Below are 20,535 nucleotides of genomic sequence, written 5' to 3'. Positions count from 1 at the left end.
TTAAAGAAGCAGTAGCAGGACATTTGGAAAAGCAAAATTCGGTCATGCAGAGTCAGCATGGATTTATGAAGGGGAAGTCATGTTTGACAAATTTGTTGGAATTCTTTAAGGATGTAACGAACAGTGTGGATAAAGGAGAACCAGTGGATGTGGTGTATTTGGACTGCCAGAAGGCATTTGACAAGGTGTCACATAAAAGGTTACTGCACAAGATAAAAGTTCACGGGATTGGGGGCAATATATTAACATGGATAGAGGATTGGCTAACTAACAGAAAACAGAGAGTCGGGATAAATGGTTCATTCTCTGGTTGGCAACAGGTAACTAGTGGGGTGCCGCAGGGATCAGTGCTGGGACCCCAACTATTTAGAATCTATATCAACGACTTGGAAGAAGGGACTGAGTGTAACGTAGCCAAGTTTGCTGACGACACAAAGATGGGAGGAAAAGCAATATGTGAGGACACAAAAAATCTGCAAAAAGGACATCGACAGGCTAAGTGAGTGGGCAAAGATTTGACAGATGGAGTATAATGTTGGAAAGTGTGAGATCATGCACTTTGGCAGAAAAAAAAATCAAGAGCAAGTTATTATTTAACTGGAGAAAGATTGCAAAATGCTGCAGTACAGCAGGACCTGGCGGTACTTGTGCATGAAACACAAAAGGATAGTATGCAAGTACAGCAAGTGATCAGGAAGGCCAATGGAATCTTGGCCTTTATTGCAAAGGGGATGGAGTATAACAGCAGGGAAGTCTTGCTACAGCTATACAGGGTATTGGTGAGGCCACACCTGGAATACTGCATGCAGTTTTGATTTCCATATTTACAAAAAGACATACTTGCTTTGGAGGCAGTTCAGAGAAGGTTCACTAGGTTGATTCCGGGGATGAGGGGGTTGACTTATGAGGAAAGGTTTAGGTTGGGCCTCTACTCATTGGAATTCAGGTGATCTTATCGAAACGTATAAGATTATGAGGGGGCTTGACAAGGTGGATGCAGAGAGGATGATTCCAATGATGGGGGAGACTAGAACTAGAGGGCATGATCTTAGAATAAGGTGCCGCCCATTTAAAACAGAGATGAGAAATTTATTCTCTGAGGTTTATAAATCTGTGGAATTCGCTGCCTTAGAGAGCTGTGGGAGATGGGACATTGAATAAAGTCAAGACAAAAATAGACAGTTTCTTAAACGATAAGGGGATAAAGGGTTATGGGGAACGGGCAGGGAGGTGGAGCTGAATCCATGATCAGATCAGCCATGATCTTATTAAATGGCGGAGCAGGCTCGAGGGGCCGTATGGCCTACTCCTGTTCCTATTTCTTGTGTTCTTGTGTGTCTGCCAATTTCACCAATCTATGTCCTCCTAAAGTTTAATAGACAGGCTAAGTGAGTGGGCAAGGTGGTGAGAGATTCAGTATAATGTGGGGAAATGTGAAATTATCCACTTTGGTCGGAAAACAGAATGTTTTGTTGGTATGCAGAGGGATTTGTACTTGTACACATCACAAAAAGTATAATACAGGTACACCAAGCAATTAGGAAGGCAAATGGTATGTTTATTGCAAGGGGGTTGGAGTACAAGAGTAAAGAAATCTTGCTGCAATTATACAGGGCTTTGGTGAGATCATGCCTAGAGTACTGTGTACAATTTTGATCATCATACCCAAGGAAGGATATACTTGCCTTAGAAGGTTCACTAGATTGTTAGGATGAAAGGGAAGTCCTATGAGGAGAGATCGAGTAGAATGGGCCTAAATTCTCTGGGAATACACGACAGCACCCAGCTCTACTTCACCACCACTACTCTCGATCCCTCCACTGTATCGAAATTGTCAGATTGCTTGTCCGATATCCAGTACTGGATGAGCAGAAATTTCCTCCAACTAAATAATGGGAAGACCAAAGCCATTATCTTCAGTCCCCACCACAAACTCCATTCCCTAGCCACCGACTCCATCTCTCTCCCTGGCAACTGTCTGAGGCTGAACCAGACTGTTCGCAACCTTGGTGTCATATTTAACCCAGAGAAAAGCCTCACATATCACGTCATCACTAAGATCACCTATTTCCACCTCCGTAAAATCACCCGACTCTGCCCCTGCCTCAGCACATCTGCTGCTGAAACCCTGATCCATGCCTTGGTTACCTCGAGACTTGACTATTCCAATGCACTTCTGGCCGGCCTCCCATCTTCCACAATCCGTAAACTTAAGCTCCAAACCTCTGCTGCCCATGTCCTGACTCGCATCAAGTCCCGCTCACCCATCACCTCACACCTCTCTGCGTTGAATTTCCTCTGCCATGTGTCCACCCATTCTATGTCTTCTTGAAGTTTATTACTATCTTCCCGCACTTCCAAGTTTTTTGTCTTCTGCAAATTTCAAAACCGTACCCTGTACCCCCATGTCCCATCAACATCATTATAAGCGGTCCCTCGAAACATCCAAGTCTTTAATGTATATCAAAATCAGCATTGGTCCTAGTACTGAACCCTAGGGAACTCCACTGTATACCTCCCTTCAGTTTTCTATGCCTTAGCCAATTTTGTATCCATGCTGCTACTGCTCCTTTTATCCCATGGGCTTTAATTTTGCTAACAAGCCAAGTATGTAGTACTTTATCAAACACCTTTTGAAAGTCCATATACACATCAATGGCACTGCCCTCACCACCCTCTGTTACCTCAATCAAAAAACTTAATCAAGATAGTCAAACATGATTTGCCCTTACAAATCGGTGTTGGCTCTCCTTTATTAGTCCATGCTTGTCCAAGTGGCTGTTAATTTTCTCCCAGATTATTGTTCCTAAGGGTTTCCTCACCACTGACATTAAACTGACTGTCTGTAATTGCCAGGTTTCTCCTCTTTTGTGAGGAAAGTGTGTAACATTTTCAATCCAGTCCTTGGCACCACCCTGTCTGTATCCAAGCAAGATTGCGGTCAACACCTCTGCAATTTCTACCTTTACTTCCGTCAGCAATCTTGGATGCATTCCATCCGGATCAGTGACTTATCCACTTTAATTACCGCCAAACTGTCTAGTACCTCTATTTAAAAAAAATCTCATTCAGTATCCCAGCAACCTCCTCATTTACAAAAGCTTTGGCAAAGCCCTCTTCTTTGGTAAACACCAATGCAATGTACTCATTTAGTACCTCAGCCATGCCTTCTGCCTCCACCAATAGTTCACCATTTTGGTTCTCTATTCTGCCCCATCATCATCATAAGCAGTCCCTCGAAACAAGGATGACTTGCTTCCACGTCAAAAAGGGATGAGTTCAGAGGTGTTTCAATGAAGGATCTAATATTCCAGGTCCCAAACTACATATTGAAGGGTGGAAGATGCCTGTGCATGGATTTTTTTTTAAACGTGTGGTGACTGTTGCACACCAGCCACCACATGGGCTTAACAGAGCTAGGTCTTTGTGGTCCAGTTGCAAGGATTAACCAAGACAACTGGAGACCAGCTCTGCTGCAAGGACCTAGTGTGTCTCAGCTCTCCACTGACAACTGTTTTACTGTTAATATGCCTATAGAAGACCTTTGCATTCCCCTTTATGTTAGCTGCAATGAATTAAGCAAATAAATACGCATACTGCTTGACTTGTCAGGAGTGGGATATACTGAAATTGGGGGTCAAATTAAAAAACTCTTCCATGGCTAACAGTCATTAGCATTACAGGCAATTGTGACGGATATGTAACATACAAGTGTCATACAATTCCTATGGGAGATTTTAATGGAACACATTACCTATATAAAAATATTATATTGATATTCCTCTACCCATGTATTTTATTATCTCTTAACTTTTTTTTAAAAACTTAGGATGCATAGCAAACTGTGATTTGATGTAGTCCTAGTGGGGGTTGTGAGGCTCTCCGGCACTGGGAGGGTGGCCATAGACTTTCGTAGAACTGCAGAGGGCTGCTGGAGTTCATAAGCATGGCAAGCAGTATGAACCATTGTGGATGGAAACCTGGGGCGTGCCGTAATTAGGGGAGTGCACAATGAAATGGTGGCTCTGGTATATTTCTGTGTCTTTAATCAGTGAGGGGAGAGCAGAGGGCATAGCACTGGTGGGGGACAAGGACCAGGGTTTGGCAGCACTGGTAAGGAAGGGTGCTTGCTAGGCCTGACCGCAATGATTCATAAATTTCTAAGAGATCTTGGACGTATGTCCGTTTCTCTGTGGCACACACGTCAATAATTAGAATGTTTACATTTTCTAACTTAATAAAACGTGTGTGATGCTATGACAGAAACTTTCAAAATTCAATTCACTTATTTATTTTGGAAAAAGAAAAAAGTCCTCAAATGAGGACAGTAAAAGACACTGTTCCTTCATGTCTCGATGTGTGGCCCTCAACTCAACAAGTTTTCTGAAGTTAAAAATAGCTTTATTGAAATGGGCAATAAATTTTTAGTTGAAACATTGCTCAATTTCTTTGCCCCAGTCAAATCATTTTCAAAAACACTCAAATAAGAGACGTAATTTTACTTCACGCACAGAGAAACGTAGACAGGGTAGAGTTTCTACTCATTTACGGCAGTGATATCAGAGCAACCCGGTGGAAGCGTCCGAACCAGCGCAAAAGATCGGGGAATTTTAAATTTAATTGAGTTATGCCCAATATCACATATATTCGTGTTTTCCGCGATCTTTTATGCTGCAAGATTCACTTTGCACAAAACTGGCTGTGCCCCAGGTCAAAATTGCGAGATTCCACTGGTTCCGATGTCTCTTCAAATTGCGCTCAATTTGTTAGGTGCACAAGCACTTTAAACGTTTTTCACATCAAAAAATATTTCATTTACTGAGAAACTGACCCGTGTACACCAAAGAAACTAATACATGGTTCATATATATATATATATCTTTTTAAAGTCATTTTCAGTGTTTTAAAATCAGGTGGAGGACTGGACACCCTTACTTATTTTTGCTGATGAACCAATTTTTAGCTGAATAAAACTACACCAGGGTACCATTCTTAAATAAATCAAGGAATACTTTTTCATTGAAAAAAAAACAGTACATTCTATTACGGTGCCTGACTGTGCTGGTTCAAGGAAGATTGTGTGTTTGCGATTATACTAATGAAATTTAGCGGAAATTTGAACTGTAATCTAATTAACGCAATTGGTGCAATTTCCCAATTGCATCCAAAGCGGAAACTCTACCCCAAAATATCTGTAACTCAAAAATAAAATTAAATAAAAGGCATAATTAGTCTGCTTCATTTAAAATCTTTTTGTTACACAAACGTACACAGCCCATTTTAAAAACACTCAATAGAAACTTTACCTGAATAAAGGCTTTTGAAATTTGACCTCCAGCTTATCTTCATATAATCATGAAAAACAGCCATTCATGTATGCTGGATACAAAGATTTAATTTTTTTTAAAAAAGCTAGTGAAGATGAAAATAGATAAATACCTTCGAAACCCACCGAGAAGGACAAGGACAGCAGGCAGATGGGACCACCATCTCTCCAAGTCACACATCATCCTGACTTGGAAATATATCGCGCTCCTTCATCGTCACTGGGTCAAAATCCTGAAACTCACTCGCAGCACCTTCATCGCTCGGATTGCAGCTGTTCAAGGCGACTCACCACTACCTATTTACCAATAAATGCTGGGATTGCCAGCGACTTCCTCATCCCATGAATGAATAAAAAGGAGCATTTAGAAAATAACAAATTTTCTCAATATACAGTAAACAGTACATTAAATACATTGATTGCAATTAAAAATCCATTGTAAAAGTGTGTGCACAGTGAAACCTGTAAATTATAGACACCTTGGGGACTGGCATTAAGCTGTCTTATTTTTGCAGGTGTGCATTATTTTTAATATATTATATGTACTGTAAAAATTCTCAGTCGAATGGAGTGTTCTTTACCGAGCATCCATAGCGGCAGACAAACCGGTCTATCCCTGGTAAAGAGCCGTACAAACATTCAATCCCAGAGATAGAGCGGTTTCTCGGTCACGCTGGATGCTAGGTAAAGAGCCTCCACATTGCACAAAAGCCGTTCCTTTCACAAAACCCGCTGCCGCCTTATGTTGACTGTTTTAAATTGTAAAGGGGCTTGGTGCATTCAGGGCTGTCCGTAGTTTGTCATTTGCAAGTGTTTCTTGTATATTTTACCATGCAAGTTATTTGGATCTCTCAATAGTTTCCGTTTTTTTTTTCAAAAGGAGTGTCCGTTTATACAGGTTTTAATGTACTTACAATATCCCATAAGCCTGTAGGTGGCCCTGTGGTATAATGTTAAATGTAACAGGAGATAAGAAATATGAGCAGTAGGCCATTTGGCCCCTTGAGCCTGCTCCACCATTTAATAAGATCATGGCAGATCTGATCTTGGGCTCAGCTCCATTTCCCTGCCCGCTCCCGATAACCCTTCGCTCCCTTAGCGTTCAAAAATCTATTTCCACCTTAAATATATTCAGATCATTCAGGTTAAAATATTGGATATCATATAGCATTCCTGTCATTATAAAATAACATGATTATCATGGGCAGTCCCTCGAAATCAAGGAAGACTTGCTTCCACTCTAAAAGTGAATTCTCAGATGATTGTACAGTCCAATTTGGGAATTACAGTCTCTGTCACAGGTCGTTGAAGGAAAGGGTGGGTCCGAAGTCTGGTTTGCTTCACATCCTTCCGCTGCCTGTGTTTGTTTTCTGCATGCTCTCGGTGACGAGACTCGAGATGCTCAGTGCCCTCCCGGATGCTCTTTCTGCTCTTAGGGCGGTCTTGGGCCAAGAATTCCCAGGTGCCGGTGGAGGTGTTGCACTTTATCAAGGAGGCTTTGAGGGTGTCCTTGAAACGTTTCCTCTGCCCACCTGGGGCTCACTTGCCGTGTGGGAGTTCCGAATAGAGCGCTTGCTTTGGGAGTCTCGTGTTGAACATGCGGATGATGTGGCCTGCCCGACGGAGCTGCTAGAGTGTGGTCAGTGCTCCGATGCTGGGGATGTTGGCCTGATTGAGAACACTGATGTTGGTGCGTCTATCCTCCCAGAGGTTTTGCAGGATCTTGCGGAGGCAGCGTTGGTGGTATTTCTCCAGCACTTTGAGGTGTCCACTGTATATGGTCCACGTCTCAGCCATATAAAATACCATATCCTTTAACTCACTGCTAAAATGATAACACTGAAAGCACATATTTATCCCATCATGTCACACTTTGTGTCACACCCAATTCACAAGCTTCCTGCAGTTTTAGTTCAAATTTCTATTCGTAAACAAGCAACAATTAAGGAGGTAAGAATATATAGATCAAAATGTGAAGAAATAGTGTCTAGGAAACTGCCAAAGCAGTGAGGTAAACCTACCAAGAAGAGAAAAGGAGATAACGAAGCAAAGAAATTACTCAAAATATTTTGTAAAGTTGATTTAAGCTGCTACCGTGAACTTTTCCAAGCTGAAAATTTACCAGCAAAAGTAACATTTATTACGCAAGGAATCCATAAAATGACAATTATGAAAAAACATGCTTATTATTACTCAGAGTTGCTTGTAAATTTCAAAAAAATATTTTCTTGGGAGGCCTGATACTCAATGCAGCCTAAAGGCCTAGAATTTAAATTCTTCACATGGACTAACTGTGGTGAAAATGATCTCCCATGGCTGAGGTTTCCGCTGGAGTTCGATGACATACATGCACTACATTGCATGTATTACTTCCACTATTGGTAAAGCAGCTGGAAGGGCTCCTGTTGTGGCTGCTTTCATCGCCACCATAGCAGCCGCACCACTGTACCCCAACCCCCGCAGTGTTGTGAAACCTTCTATTACTCCCAGATTCCCACACCCAAGTATTGCCAAAATGGAAGGGCCTCGGTTTTCCCCTTCCCCAAACTGCTGCTGAAGCTGATGCAGCTAAACCTCAAGGTCCCCTTTCAATACTACCAAACTGAAACACCTCTACAGTGTTTCCAAACTTCAGGACCTTTTTAAATGCTCCATTTCAGTTCACCCAAGCCACAAGTGCCAAGTCTTCCAGGTCCTATGCCTCATAATGGCTCCCACAAAGCAAAGCCTCTACAGCACCCCACCCCCCCCCCCCCCCCCCCAACAATGTGGCAACCTAAAGTGTACCCTCAAGCACCCCCTCCTTCCTCAGGGCCTCTGCCTCCCCATTCCTGCCAGCCTCAATCTCTAGACTCCACTTTCTCTCATTTGTGTGTGTTCCATCACATCCAGGAGAGCCTCTCCCTTGGTATATGTAGCCCAAGCATATTTTTGTGTCTCCTGCACTTTTAAAAAGCTAAGAGCTACATATTGAATATGTAGGTTTAGGAGCTGAGTTTCTGTGCGGATTCTCCCCTTGCCTGTTGCAACTTTGGCGGAAGAGCTACGGAAAACCTGGAAATATGGTGCAAGTGATGTTTCTGGCAGTTCTCGGATTCTTCCACCTAAGTTATGATGGATGTTATCAAGGCCACTTACAGAAATTTAAGTTCCGGTAAAATTACCAGAATACTATACAATGAACATTGAATTTGGCTTATTCAGTCCCCATAAAATCAGTGGCCCTGATATTATATTCAATGTTATACATCATAAAACAGTGTATCCTCCGAGTCATAAAGAGTAATGACATGAAAGATCTATTGGTATTTAAATAATTTGCTGTGTCAAGGATCCTAGTGCCTGTAACACACCTGGCAAGTTGCACACAATTTGAATAGCAGTATATTAAATGAAGAACATGTTTAGTCAATTAATAACTAATACATGTTTTCTTTTAGACAAGTAAATGCAGTTCATATTGCAATGATTAAATAAAATAATTTGGCACAGATCTCTAATATTCATTAAATCAAAGCAACACGATTTGGAATGAATGAAAGGAGAAAGGAAGAGAACTTGCATTTATATAGTGCCTCATCACTTGTCAAAATCCCAAAAATCCCAACTTCAAAAAATGAATGAGTTTGTGCACTTACTGTTATCTGGATAAATTGAAGTAGCCAATCCAGACATCGCAAGGTCCCACATAGAGCAATGAAATGAATGATTATAGTTAAGCTTTTCCTGCTATTGGTCAAGGGAATCATTTTAAACTAGGACACCGGAAGAATTTCCTGCTCTTTGAATAGTGCCATGGGATGTTTAATGTTCACCTCAATCACTGGAATGGGCTTAGTTTAATGCATCATCTGAAAGGCAACATCTCTGACAATATAGCACTCCCTTAGTACTGTAATGAAGTGTCCACCTAGATTCTATGCTCCAGTCCTTGTATGGAGATTAACCCACAATGCATTTTATGGGTCACAACTACAACATTTAAGGTTTCAGTTTCCCTTACAGGGTAATGGGAATTTGAAGCCTGCCCATAAAGCAGACATCAAATATGCAGGAGCACCAACTCCTAAAATAGTTCTGGCACAAAGTCAGACCAGCATCAGACTTGCTGCAAATCCAGTTTTTATTCCATTTAGTGAATAGATCCAGCAACTGTGATCATAACCTCTTGGTAAGACTTGTAAATAACTACTTTATCAAAATAATCTTTTGTCAATTTTCAATAGTTTGTTTTGTACAGTCCACCCTGAATATCAAGGCTGTGTGTAGCGTAAAGCTCTTGATCTCAGAATTTTTCTTTCTACAAATTGAAGAAATGTGATGATAAAAAAAAACTACAAATGGTTAAAAAAGCAATTAATTTTGAGAAAGAAGTGGAACAGTTCAAGAGCACTCATTAAGTTTAGGCAATGAAAATTCTATTGCATCTTTCTCCACTTTTGACCAACATGCTACATCACCCGTTTTGCTGCAGACCGTGGACTTGCAGAGTCCTGTTTTGGTAATGAATATGATTCAGCAAGCAGGATACTGCGTTTTCAGATTGCTGTTTCTCAATGAACGGAACAACTTTCAGCCAAAAGCTCCATGGAACAATACACAATTTGAACTTCAATTCGGTTTATTAGATCTGTGAAATATTCCATGATCAATCATTTTTTCACATTGTAGTAATGTATCCTCTGATCAGCAGTGATGAAGCAGATCAATGCTAAATCCAACTGAAATCCTCATTACTACAAAAGGCCATTACAAAGCATTAAGCAAAGTTCAAATTAGGCCAAGTCCAACAATCTGTGTTCTTGAATAAAGAAGTCCCCTCAAATTTCTTCTGGTGGGGTACTGTACTGCTTTTAATGCAGTTTATTTTTGGCAGTTCACCACAACGATAATTATTATACCCAAATAATTTTTATGTCTTTCGTTAACCTCTCACACATCATCATCAGATGTATCGCTGCTGCTCGTCTCTATGTCATCATTAACAGTAGGCTTATAAGTGCTCTTCCACGTACTAAATTTTAAGTTACAAGTCAGGCCATTTTTCAGAAGACCATTTTTTCGAAGGCTGTTTGTCCGCAGCTGAAAGAAGAAAAATAAAACAATTATATAAAAACATCTAAAAAAATAAACTACACAGAACATAGAAATTTACCATTTCGGCCCATCGAGCCCGCACCAGCCGACAAAGAGCCACACGGCCCTTGGCAGCAGCCCTAAAGGTTACATATAAGCCTATGAACAATGACGGAAAGGCAAAGAGCACCCAGCCCAACCAGTCCGTCTCACCACAACTGCGACATCCCTTATACTAAAACATTCTACACTCCACCCCAACCGGAGCCATGAGATCTCCTGGGAGAGGCAAAAACCAGATTAAAAACCCAAACCAATTTAGAGAGAAAAAAATCTGGGAAAATTCCTCTCCGACCCATCCAGGCGATCGAAACTAGTCCAGATCATCACCCTGGCCGTATTCTATTCCCTGCAGTACTTACCATTACATCTGCGCCATCCAACAAAATGTCATCCAGTCTAATCCCAATTACCAGCTCTAGGTCCGTAACCCTGCAGGTTACGACACTTCCAAGTGCCCATCCAACCATTTCTTAAAAGTGGTGAAGGTTTCTGCATCCATCATTCTTCCAGGCAGCAAATTCCAGATCCCCACAACCCTCTGCGTAAAGAAGCCCCCCTCAAATCCCCTCTAAACTTTCCACCAACCCACCTTAAAACTATGCCCCCTTGTAACAGACCCGTCCACCAATGGAAATAAACCTTTACTATCCACTATGTCCAGGCCCCTCATTATTTTGTACAACTCAATGAGGTCTCTTCTCAACCACCTCTGTTCCAATGAGAACAAACCCAGCCGATCCAATCTGTCCTCATAACGAAGATTCTCCATTCCAGGCAGCATTCTAGTAAATCTCCTCTGCACCCTCGCTAATGCAATCACGTCCTTCCTATAATACGGCGACCAGAACTGCATGCAGTACTCCAGCTGTGGCCTAACCAAAGTATTGTACAATTTAAGCATAATCTCCCTGCTCTTATATTCTATGCCTTGGCCAATAAAGGCAAGCATTCCGTATGCCTTCTTAACCACCTTATCCACCTGGCCTGCTACTTTCAGGGATCTGTGGACAAGCACTCCAAGGTCCCTTTGTTCATCTACACTATTAAGTGGCCTACCGCTTAATGTGTATACCCTTTCCTTATTAGCCCTCCCAAAGTGCATCACCTCACAGTTCTCTGAATTAAATTCCATTTGCCACTGCTCTGGCTACCTGACCAGTAGATTGATATCCTCCTGCAGCCCATGACTTTCCTGTTCATTATCAACCACACAGCCAATTTTAGTGTCATCTGCAAACTTCTTAATCATACTCCCTATATTCAAATCTAAATCATTGATATATACCACAAAAAGCAAGGGTCCCAGTACTAAGCCCTGCAGAACCCCACTGGAAACATCTTTCCAGTCACAAAAACATCCAATCATTAGCCTTTGCTTCCTACCTCCAAGCCAATTTTGGATCCAACTTGACACTTTGCCCTGTATCCCATGGGCTTTAACCTTCATGACCAGTCTACCATGTGGGATCTTCACTACCCTCATCGACCCGCTTGGTTACCTCCTCAAAAAATTCAATCAGGTTAGTCAGACACGATCTTCCCTTAACAAATCCGTGCTGACTGTCCCCAATTAATCTTTGCCTTTCCAAATGCAGATTTATTCTGTCTTTCAGGATTTTTTCCAACAATTTTCCCACCACTGAGGTTGGGCTGACAGGCCTGTAATTACTCGGCCTATCCCTTTCTCCCTTCTTAAACAAGGGTACTACATCAGCAGTCCTCCAATCCACCGGCACCATACCCAGATTCAAAGAGGACTGGAAAATAATGGTCAAAGTCTCTGCTATTTCTTCTTTTACTTCACTCAACAGCCTGGGATGCATTTCGTCCAGGCCTGGGGACTTATCTCCTTTCAAAGCTGCTAAACCCCTTAATACTTCCTCTCTCACTATAGTTATTTCATCCAGAATATCACACCCCTCCTCGATAGCAGTATCTGCATTATCCCTTTCCTTTGTGAAAACAGATGCAAAGTATTCGTTAAGAATCCTCCCAACATCTTTTCCTCCACATAAGGATTACCCTCATGGTCTCTAATGGGCCAGGCCTTTTCTTTAGTTACTCTCTTACTCTTAATATATTTATATAACATATTAGGATTTTCCTTAATTTTACTGGCCAAGAATTTCTCTTGCCCTCTCTTAGCATTCCTAATATCCTTTTTAATTTTGCCTTTTAACTTTCTATATTCCTCTAAAGATTCTACAGTATTTAGCCGTTGATATATATATATAATTTTTACAACCACCTTCTCAGCGTTATCCAACATTTATAAAGTGAGAAGGCATACAACAACCTGTTCCCAAATCTTTTGCTAATACCACTCTTGAATCTGCCATTAAATGTAGGGGAGGGGTGAAGATTGACTCAACCGTTGATTTTCTTTCCCTCTCTCAGGGGGAACATATCAATGAAAAGTGGCAGGGAGGAGTGAAAGAATGAGGTAAGAAAATTACAGGAATAAATACACTATCCTACTATGCCTCAGTGCAGTGAGTGCACCAACCTACAATTTAGATTTAACGGTTTTAAATTGATGATATATGGTGTGATGAAAAAGGCAACTACTCCTGTTCCAGTTTTCAAATCTGTGCTTCACTAACCAAGTGAGCTGCTAGCAGTAACTAACTGTTAAGATTTCCTTCCAAATTCTGCTACATTTTTTGAATCAATATACTCAAATTACAACTCTAGTGTTAAAATAAAATATATTTTAGTTGTGGACCAACATTTTGAAAAACTATACTGAATGCAATCACACAAACTGATCCCTCTTAGAAGATTTTGGATTAACTTAGGTCAGCACAAATCCTAATCTAAATAATTCCAAATGTATGTTCTTACATAAATATTGATAAATATGTCTTTTATCCCATTTGCAATTTTTAGTTTTATTTTGTGATTAATAATAGTGGCTTAAATTTATGTGATACTGTACAAGTATAATTTCTCCGTAATCTGTTCCCTGGTAATTATGTAATGTCACAAAGGAAGATAACGCCATCTTGTAAATACTATAGCACTGAAACGACGTTTCTGGTAACAATGTGGATGGGAGTTTGCATTTTTATAATAATTTTTTCCAGATATTGAGAAATGAATTCAAATTTGTAACCTTGTGGTTTAGAAGAAATTCATAAACCACTGAAGCCTCACTCCTATAGTTTATAAATGATAAAGATTAAATTGCAGCCTGACAACTTAATTTTAGTATTGTACCTCTTGAATCAGACGGTTTTCTTTATTCCATCAATCTACAAATAAAAAGTTATCCAAGTTTCCAGCACAATATAATACAGAGCATTCTAAGGTGTTTAGTGCAAAAATAATGAATTATTCAGTCATGTGAATTAGGCAATGCAAATAACATAGGAAGTAGGAATAACTCAAATTGGATGTGCAAACTTCAGGAATCTAGTTGCTGAGAGCAAATCAAAGTTTGATTTTAAAAACAATGTTATCGATATCACATGTTTGATTTCCCAAATTCCAGATTCAAGGCCTTTTAAAAGGCATCAAGTATTTAATTTTAAGAGCATATTACTGTAGCACCAAATTAAGTTACTTGCATTTGTGTATAGCTTAGAACAATAAACAATTGTTCAATTCTACTTTAAAATAATACAAGAAAAGAACATTATAACTTTAGATGCTCCAATAGTGTTGCTTATTTGAACATGATGCAGGGTGTCCTCAAGTGTGAAGACATGGTTCACTAATGTCCTTTAGGGGAGGAAATCTGACGCCCTTACCCAATCTGGCCTATATGTAACTCCAGACACAGAGCAATGTGGTTGACTCTGAACTACCCTCTGAAATGGCCTAGCAAGCCACTCATAAGAACATAAGAAATAGCAGGAGTAGGCCATTTGGCCCCTCTAGCCTGCTCCACCATTCAATGAGATCATGGCTGATCTTCTACCTCAACTCCACTTTCCCTATATTCCATGATTCCCTTAATATCCAAAAATCTATCTGTCTCTGTCTTGAATATGCTCAACAACTGAATTGCACAGCCCTCAGGGGTAGAGAATTTCAAGGTTTCACAATCCACTGAGTGAAGAAATTTCTCCTCATCTCAGTCCTAAATGGCCGGCCCCTTATTCTGAGACTGTGACCCCTGGTTCTAGATTTCCCAGCCGGAGGAAACATCCTCCCTGCATCTACCCTGTCAAGCCCTATAAGAATTTTGTGTTTCAATGAGATCACCTCACATTCTTCTGGACTCTAGAGTATATAGGCCTAATCTACTCAATCTCTCCTCAAAAGGGACAATCCCCGCCCCATCCCAAGAATCGGTCTGGTGAAACCTTTGTTGCACTCCCTCTATGGCAAGTAAGTATATCCTTCCTTAGATAAGGAGACCAAAACTGTACACAATAATCCAGGTGTGGTCGCACTAGGGCCCTATATAATTGCAGCAAGACGTCTTTACTCTTATATTCAAATCCTCTTGTAATAAAGGCCAACATAACCATTTGCTTTCTTAATTGTTAACTTTCAGTGATTTGTGTACAAGGACACCCAAGTCCCTCCGAACACCAACATTTCCCAATCTCTCACCATTTAAACATGCTCCGCTTTTCTATTTTTCCTACCAAAGTGGATGCTAGTGCTGTTGGGGAGGAATTCTAAACTAATATGGCAGGGGGATGGGAACCTATGCAGGGAGGCAGAGGGATATAAAGAGAGAGAGAGAGAGAGAGAGAGAGAGAGAGAGAGAGAGAGAGAGAGAGAGAGAGAGAGAGAGAGAGAGAGAGAGGCAAAAGATAGAAAGGAGAATAGTAAAAGTGGAGGGCAGAGAATCCCAAGGCAAAAAACAAAAAGGGCCACATTACAGCAAAATTCTAAAGGGACAAGGTGTGTTAAAAAGACAAGCCTGAAGGCTGTGTGTCTTAATGCAAGGAGTATCCGTAATAAGGTGGATGAATTAACTGTGCAAATAGATGTTAACAGATATGATGTGATTGGGATTACAAAGATGTAGCTCCAGGATGAGCAGGGCTGGGAACTCAACATCCAAGGGGATTCAACATTCAGGAAGGATAGAATAAAAGGAAAAGGAGGTGGGGTAGCATTGCTGGTTAAAGAGGAGATTAATGCAATTGTTAGGAAGGACATTAGCTTGGATGATGTGGAATCTATATGGGTAGAGCTGCAGAACACCAAAGGGCAAAAAATGTTAGTGGGAGTTGTGTACAGACCTCCAAACAGTAGTGTTTGGAGGTCTGTACACAACTCCCACTAACATTTTTTGTTGGGGAGGGCATCAAACAGGAAATTAGGGGTGCATGCAATAAAGGTGCAGCAGTTATCATGGGTGACTTTAATATGTATATAGATTGGGCTAACCAAACTGGAAGCAATACGGTGGAGGAGGATTTCCTGGAGTGCATAAGGGATGGTTTTCGAGACCAATATGTCGAGGAACTAACTAGGGGAGAGGCCATCTTAGACTGGGTGTTGTGTAATGAGAGAGGATTAATTAGCAATCTCGTTGTGCGAGGCCCCTTGGGGAAGAGTGACCATAATATGGTGGAATTCTACATTAGGATGGAGAATGAAACAGTTAATTCAGAGACCATGGTCCAGACCTTAAAGAAGGGTAACTTTGAAGGTATGAGGCGTGAATTGGCGAGGATAGATTGGCGAATGATACTTAAGGGGTTGACAGTGGATGGGCAACGGCAGACATTTAGAGACCGCATGGATGAACTTCAACAATTGTACATTCCTGTCTGGCGTAAAAGTAAAAAAGGGAAGGTGGCTCAACCGTGGCTATCAAAAGGAAATCAGGGATAGTATTAAAGCCAAGGTAGTGGCATACAAATTGGCCAGAAATAGCAGCGAACCCGGGGACTGGGAGAAATTTAGAACTCAGCAGAGGAGGACAAAGGGTTTGATCAAGGCAGGGAAAATAGAGTACGAGAGGAAGCTTGCAGGGAACATTAAAACAGATTGCAAAAGCTTCGATAGATATGTAAAGAGAAAAAGGTTAGTAAAGACAAACGTAGGTCCCCTGCAGTCAGAATCAGGGGAAGTCATAACGCGGAAGAAAGAAATGGCAGACCAATTGAACAAGTACTTTGGTTCGGTATTCACTAAGGAGGACACAAACAACCTTCCGGATATAAAAGGGGTCAGAGGGTCTAGTAAGAAGGAGGAACTGAGGGAAATTCTTATTAGTCAGGAAATTGTGTTGGGGATATTGATGGGATTGAAGGCCGATAAATCCCCAGGGCCTGATGGTCTGCATCCCAGAGTACTTAAGGAGGTGGCCTTGGAAATAGCAGATGCATTGACAGTCATTTTCCAACATTCCATAGACTCTGGATCAGTTCCTATGGAGTGGAGGGTAGCCAATGTAACCCCACTTTTTAAAAAAGGAGGGAGAAAACAGGGAATTCTAGACTGGTCAGCCTGGCATCGGTAGTAGGTAAAATGATGGAATCAATTATTAAGGATGCCATAGAAGCGCATTTGGAAAGAGGTGACATGATAGGTCCAAGTCAGCATGGATTTGTGAAAGGGAAATCATGCTTGACAAATCTTCTGGAATTTTTTGAGGATGTTTCCAGTAGAGTGGACAAGGGAGAACCAGTTGATATGGTGTATTTGGACTTTCAGAAGACTTTCGACAAGGTCCCACACAAGAGATTAATGTGCAAAGTTAAAGCACATGTGATTGGGGGTAGTGTGCTGACATGGATTGAGAACTGGTTGGCAGACAGGAAGCAAAGAGGAGGAGTAAATGGGTACTTTTCAGAACGGCAGGCAGTGACCAGTGGGGTACCGCAAGGTTCTGTGCTGGGGCCCCAGCTGTTTACATTGTGCATTAATGATTTAGACGAGGGGATTAAATGTAGTATCTCCAAATTTGCGGATGACACTAAGTTGGGTGGCAGTGTGAGCTGCGAGGAAGATGCTATGAGCCTGCAGAGTGACTTGGATAGATTAGGTGAGTGGGCAAATGCATGGCAGATGAAGTATAATGTGGATTAATGTGTGGTTATCCACTTTGGTGGTAAAAACAGAGAGAAAGATTATTATCTGAACGGTGACAGATTAAGAAAAGGGGAGGTGCAATGAGACCTGGGTGTCATGGTACATCAGTCATTGAAGGTTGGCATGCAGCTACAGCAGGCGGTTAAGAAAGCAAATGGCAACTTGGCCTTCATAGCCAGGGGATTTGAGTACAGGGGCAGGGAGGTGTTGCTATAGTTGTACAGGGCCTTGGTGAGGCCACACCTGGAGTATTGTGTACAGTTTTGGTCTCCTAACTTGAGGAAGGACATTCTTGCTATTGAGGCAGCAAAGGTTCACCAGACTGATTCCCGGAATGGCGGGACTGACATATCAAGCAAGACTGGATCAACTGGGCTTGTATTCACTGGAGTTCAGAAGAATGAGAGGAGATCTCATAGAAACGTTTAAAATTCTGACAGGTTTAGACAGGTTAGATGCAGGAAGAATGTTCCCAATGTTGGGGAAGTCCAGAACCAGGGGTCGCAGTCTAAGGATAAGGGGTAAGCCATTCAGGACCGAGATGAGGAGAAACTTCTTCACCCAGAGAGTGGTGAACCTGTGGAATTCTCTACCACAGAAAGTTGTTGAGGCTAATTCACTAAATATATTCAAAAAAGAGTTAGATGTCGTCCTTACTACTAGGGGGATCAAGGGGTATGGCGAGAAAGCATGAATGGGGTACTGAATTGCATGTTCAGCCATGATAATATTGAATGGTGATGCAGGCTCGAAGGGCCGAATGGCCCACTCCTGCACCTATTTTCTATGTTTCTATGCTTCACATTTCTCCACATTATATTCTAATTTGTCACGTTCTTGCCCACTTACTTAACCTGTCTTGAAGCCTCTTTGCATCCTCCTCACTACTTAAATTCCCACCTAGCTTTGTATCATCAGCAAACTTGGATATATTACATTTGGTCCCCTCATCCAAATCATTTATATATATTGTGAATAGTTGAGGCCTAAGCACCAATCCTCGTGGTACCCCACTAGTCACAGCCTGCCAACCTGAAAATTACCCGTTTATTCCTACTCTCTGCTTTCTGTCCATTAACCAATCCTCAATCCATGCTAGTATATTACCCCCATCCCATGAGCCCTAATCTTGTTTAAAAACCTATTGTGTGGCACCTCAAATGTCTTCTGAAAATCCAAATACACCACATCAAAAAACTCGAGATTTGTTAAACTTGATTTCCCTTTCATAAATCCGTGTTGGCTCTGACCAATCTTATTATTTTCTAAGTGTCCTGTTACCACATCCTTAATAATAGATTCTAGCATTTTCCCTATTACTGATGTCAGGCTAACTGGTCTGAAGTTCCCCGTTTTCTCTCTCCCTCCTTTCTTAAAGAGTGCGGTTACATTTGCTACCTTCCAATCCATGGCAACCATTCTAGAATCTGTGGAATTTTGGAAGATGACAATCAATGCATCCACTAATTCTATTACCACCTCTTTCAAAACCCTAAGCCATCAGGTCCAGGGGATTTATTAGCTTTCAGACCCATTAATTTCTCCAGTACCATTTAAAAAAAAAACGAATACTAATTTTTTTTCAGTTCGTCATTCTCGCTAGACCCTTGGTTCTCTACTATTTCCGTCAAGTTTTTTTTTGGAGTCTTCTTCTGTGAAGACAGACACAAAGTATTTGTTTAATTTCTCTGCCATTTTCTTATGTCTCAGCTTGATATTAATGTTTTTCATTGCACTTTAATACAACAGAGTATAAGAATAAAACCGGACAGACCACCCAGCATCAACCTGGGCACTGGCTTCAAACACGACAACGGCACATCCAGCCATGTCAACTCTGCAAAGTCCTTCTAACTAACATCTGGAGACTTGTGCCAAAATTGAGAGAGCCGTCCCACAGACTAGTCAAGCAATAGTCTGTCATGGTCATACTCAGAGAATCATACCTTTCAGCTAATTTCCCAGACTCAACCAACACCATCCCTGGGTATGTCCTGTCCCATGTTCCCTTTTAGCTGCACGGATGGATGGCCCCGCAGCAAGTTTGACTGAGCCGTGCAGTGAAAGAAATCTTCCGCTCACTCCCTCGGGTTCACAACGGGGGTTTTAATAACAGAGCAAAGTCGCAGCAGCCAAGTATCCAATCAGGGAGAGGGGGCGGGGGCTTACCTGCCATTAACGACAGCCCGCTGCACTGATGTAGCTGCCGTCAACGCTAACCAATGCAAGGGGAGGTGGGGGAGGTCCTGAGGTTCCGGTGGATGAGCCAAAAGCAGACGAGGGCCGACAGGTGCCTTCCCTGTGCCTAAATCACTCGTATGCCCATCATGCCTGTGCCGGCTCCTTGAAAAAGCTATCCGATTAGTCCCACTTCCCTGCTCTTTCGCCATAACCCTGCAAATTTTTCTTTTATAAATATGTAAATTCCCTTTTGAAAGTTAATATTGAATTTGCTTCTGCCGCCCTGCATACCGGATCAGAACAACGCCCTGTGTAAAAAAAAAAATTCTTATCTCGCCTCTGATACTTTTGCCAATCACCTTAAATCTATGTCCTCTGGTTACCGACCCTCCTGCTCGTGAAAACAGTTTCTCCTCATTTACTCTATTAAAACCCATTCACATTTTTAACACTTCCATTCAATCTCCTCTTAATCTGCTATGTTCTAAGGAGAATAACCCCAGCATCTTTAATCTCTCTAGATAACTGAAGTTCCTGATACCATTCTAGTAAATCTCCTCTGCAGCCTCTCCAAGGTCTCAAGATATTAGAATCCAACCTGGGATTGCTTGATATGAAGAGGGGAAATAGGGATTATCGCCATTTTTGGGCGATAATCGCGGTAAAACTTTTTAAAAAAGTGCTGGGGTACAGTTACCGCCGGACCTCGCAAAATTCGCCAAATGACCAACAGCAATAGCGATAAATCCGGCATTGCACAACAGAATGTGTGCGCCGGAGCGGAAACTTTCGATCGAAAAAAAAATTGGACCATCTGCGCATGTGCGAATTTTTTTTCTCCATTTTTTTTCTTCTTCCCGCGTTTCTGGTCAGTTGTCAGGGAG

General features: G+C 41.6%; 1 protein-coding gene across 4 annotated transcripts in view; it reads right to left on the bottom strand.

The window, feature by feature from the left end:
- Positions 1 to 9,446: 9,446 nt before the first annotated feature.
- LOC139240573 (vasculin-like) overlaps positions 9,447 to 20,535 on the bottom strand; it is a 134,964-nt gene continuing 123,875 nt past the window's right edge. For 2 of the 4 annotated variants that reach the window (XM_070869135.1, XM_070869141.1), the window contains one exon: positions 9,447 to 10,408. In XM_070869135.1, the coding sequence (XP_070725236.1) occupies positions 10,259 to 10,408 (150 nt within the window). In that variant the 3' untranslated portion in view covers positions 9,447 to 10,258. The remainder of the gene's footprint in view (positions 10,409 to 20,535) is intronic. The other 2 variants (XM_070869127.1, XM_070869119.1) reach the window with 1 other exon arrangement.

Source organism: Pristiophorus japonicus, chromosome 2, assembly GCF_044704955.1.
Source record: "Pristiophorus japonicus isolate sPriJap1 chromosome 2, sPriJap1.hap1, whole genome shotgun sequence".
Taxonomy (NCBI): Eukaryota; Metazoa; Chordata; class Chondrichthyes; family Pristiophoridae; genus Pristiophorus; species Pristiophorus japonicus.
This window is presented reverse-complemented; position numbering and strand designations above follow the sequence as displayed.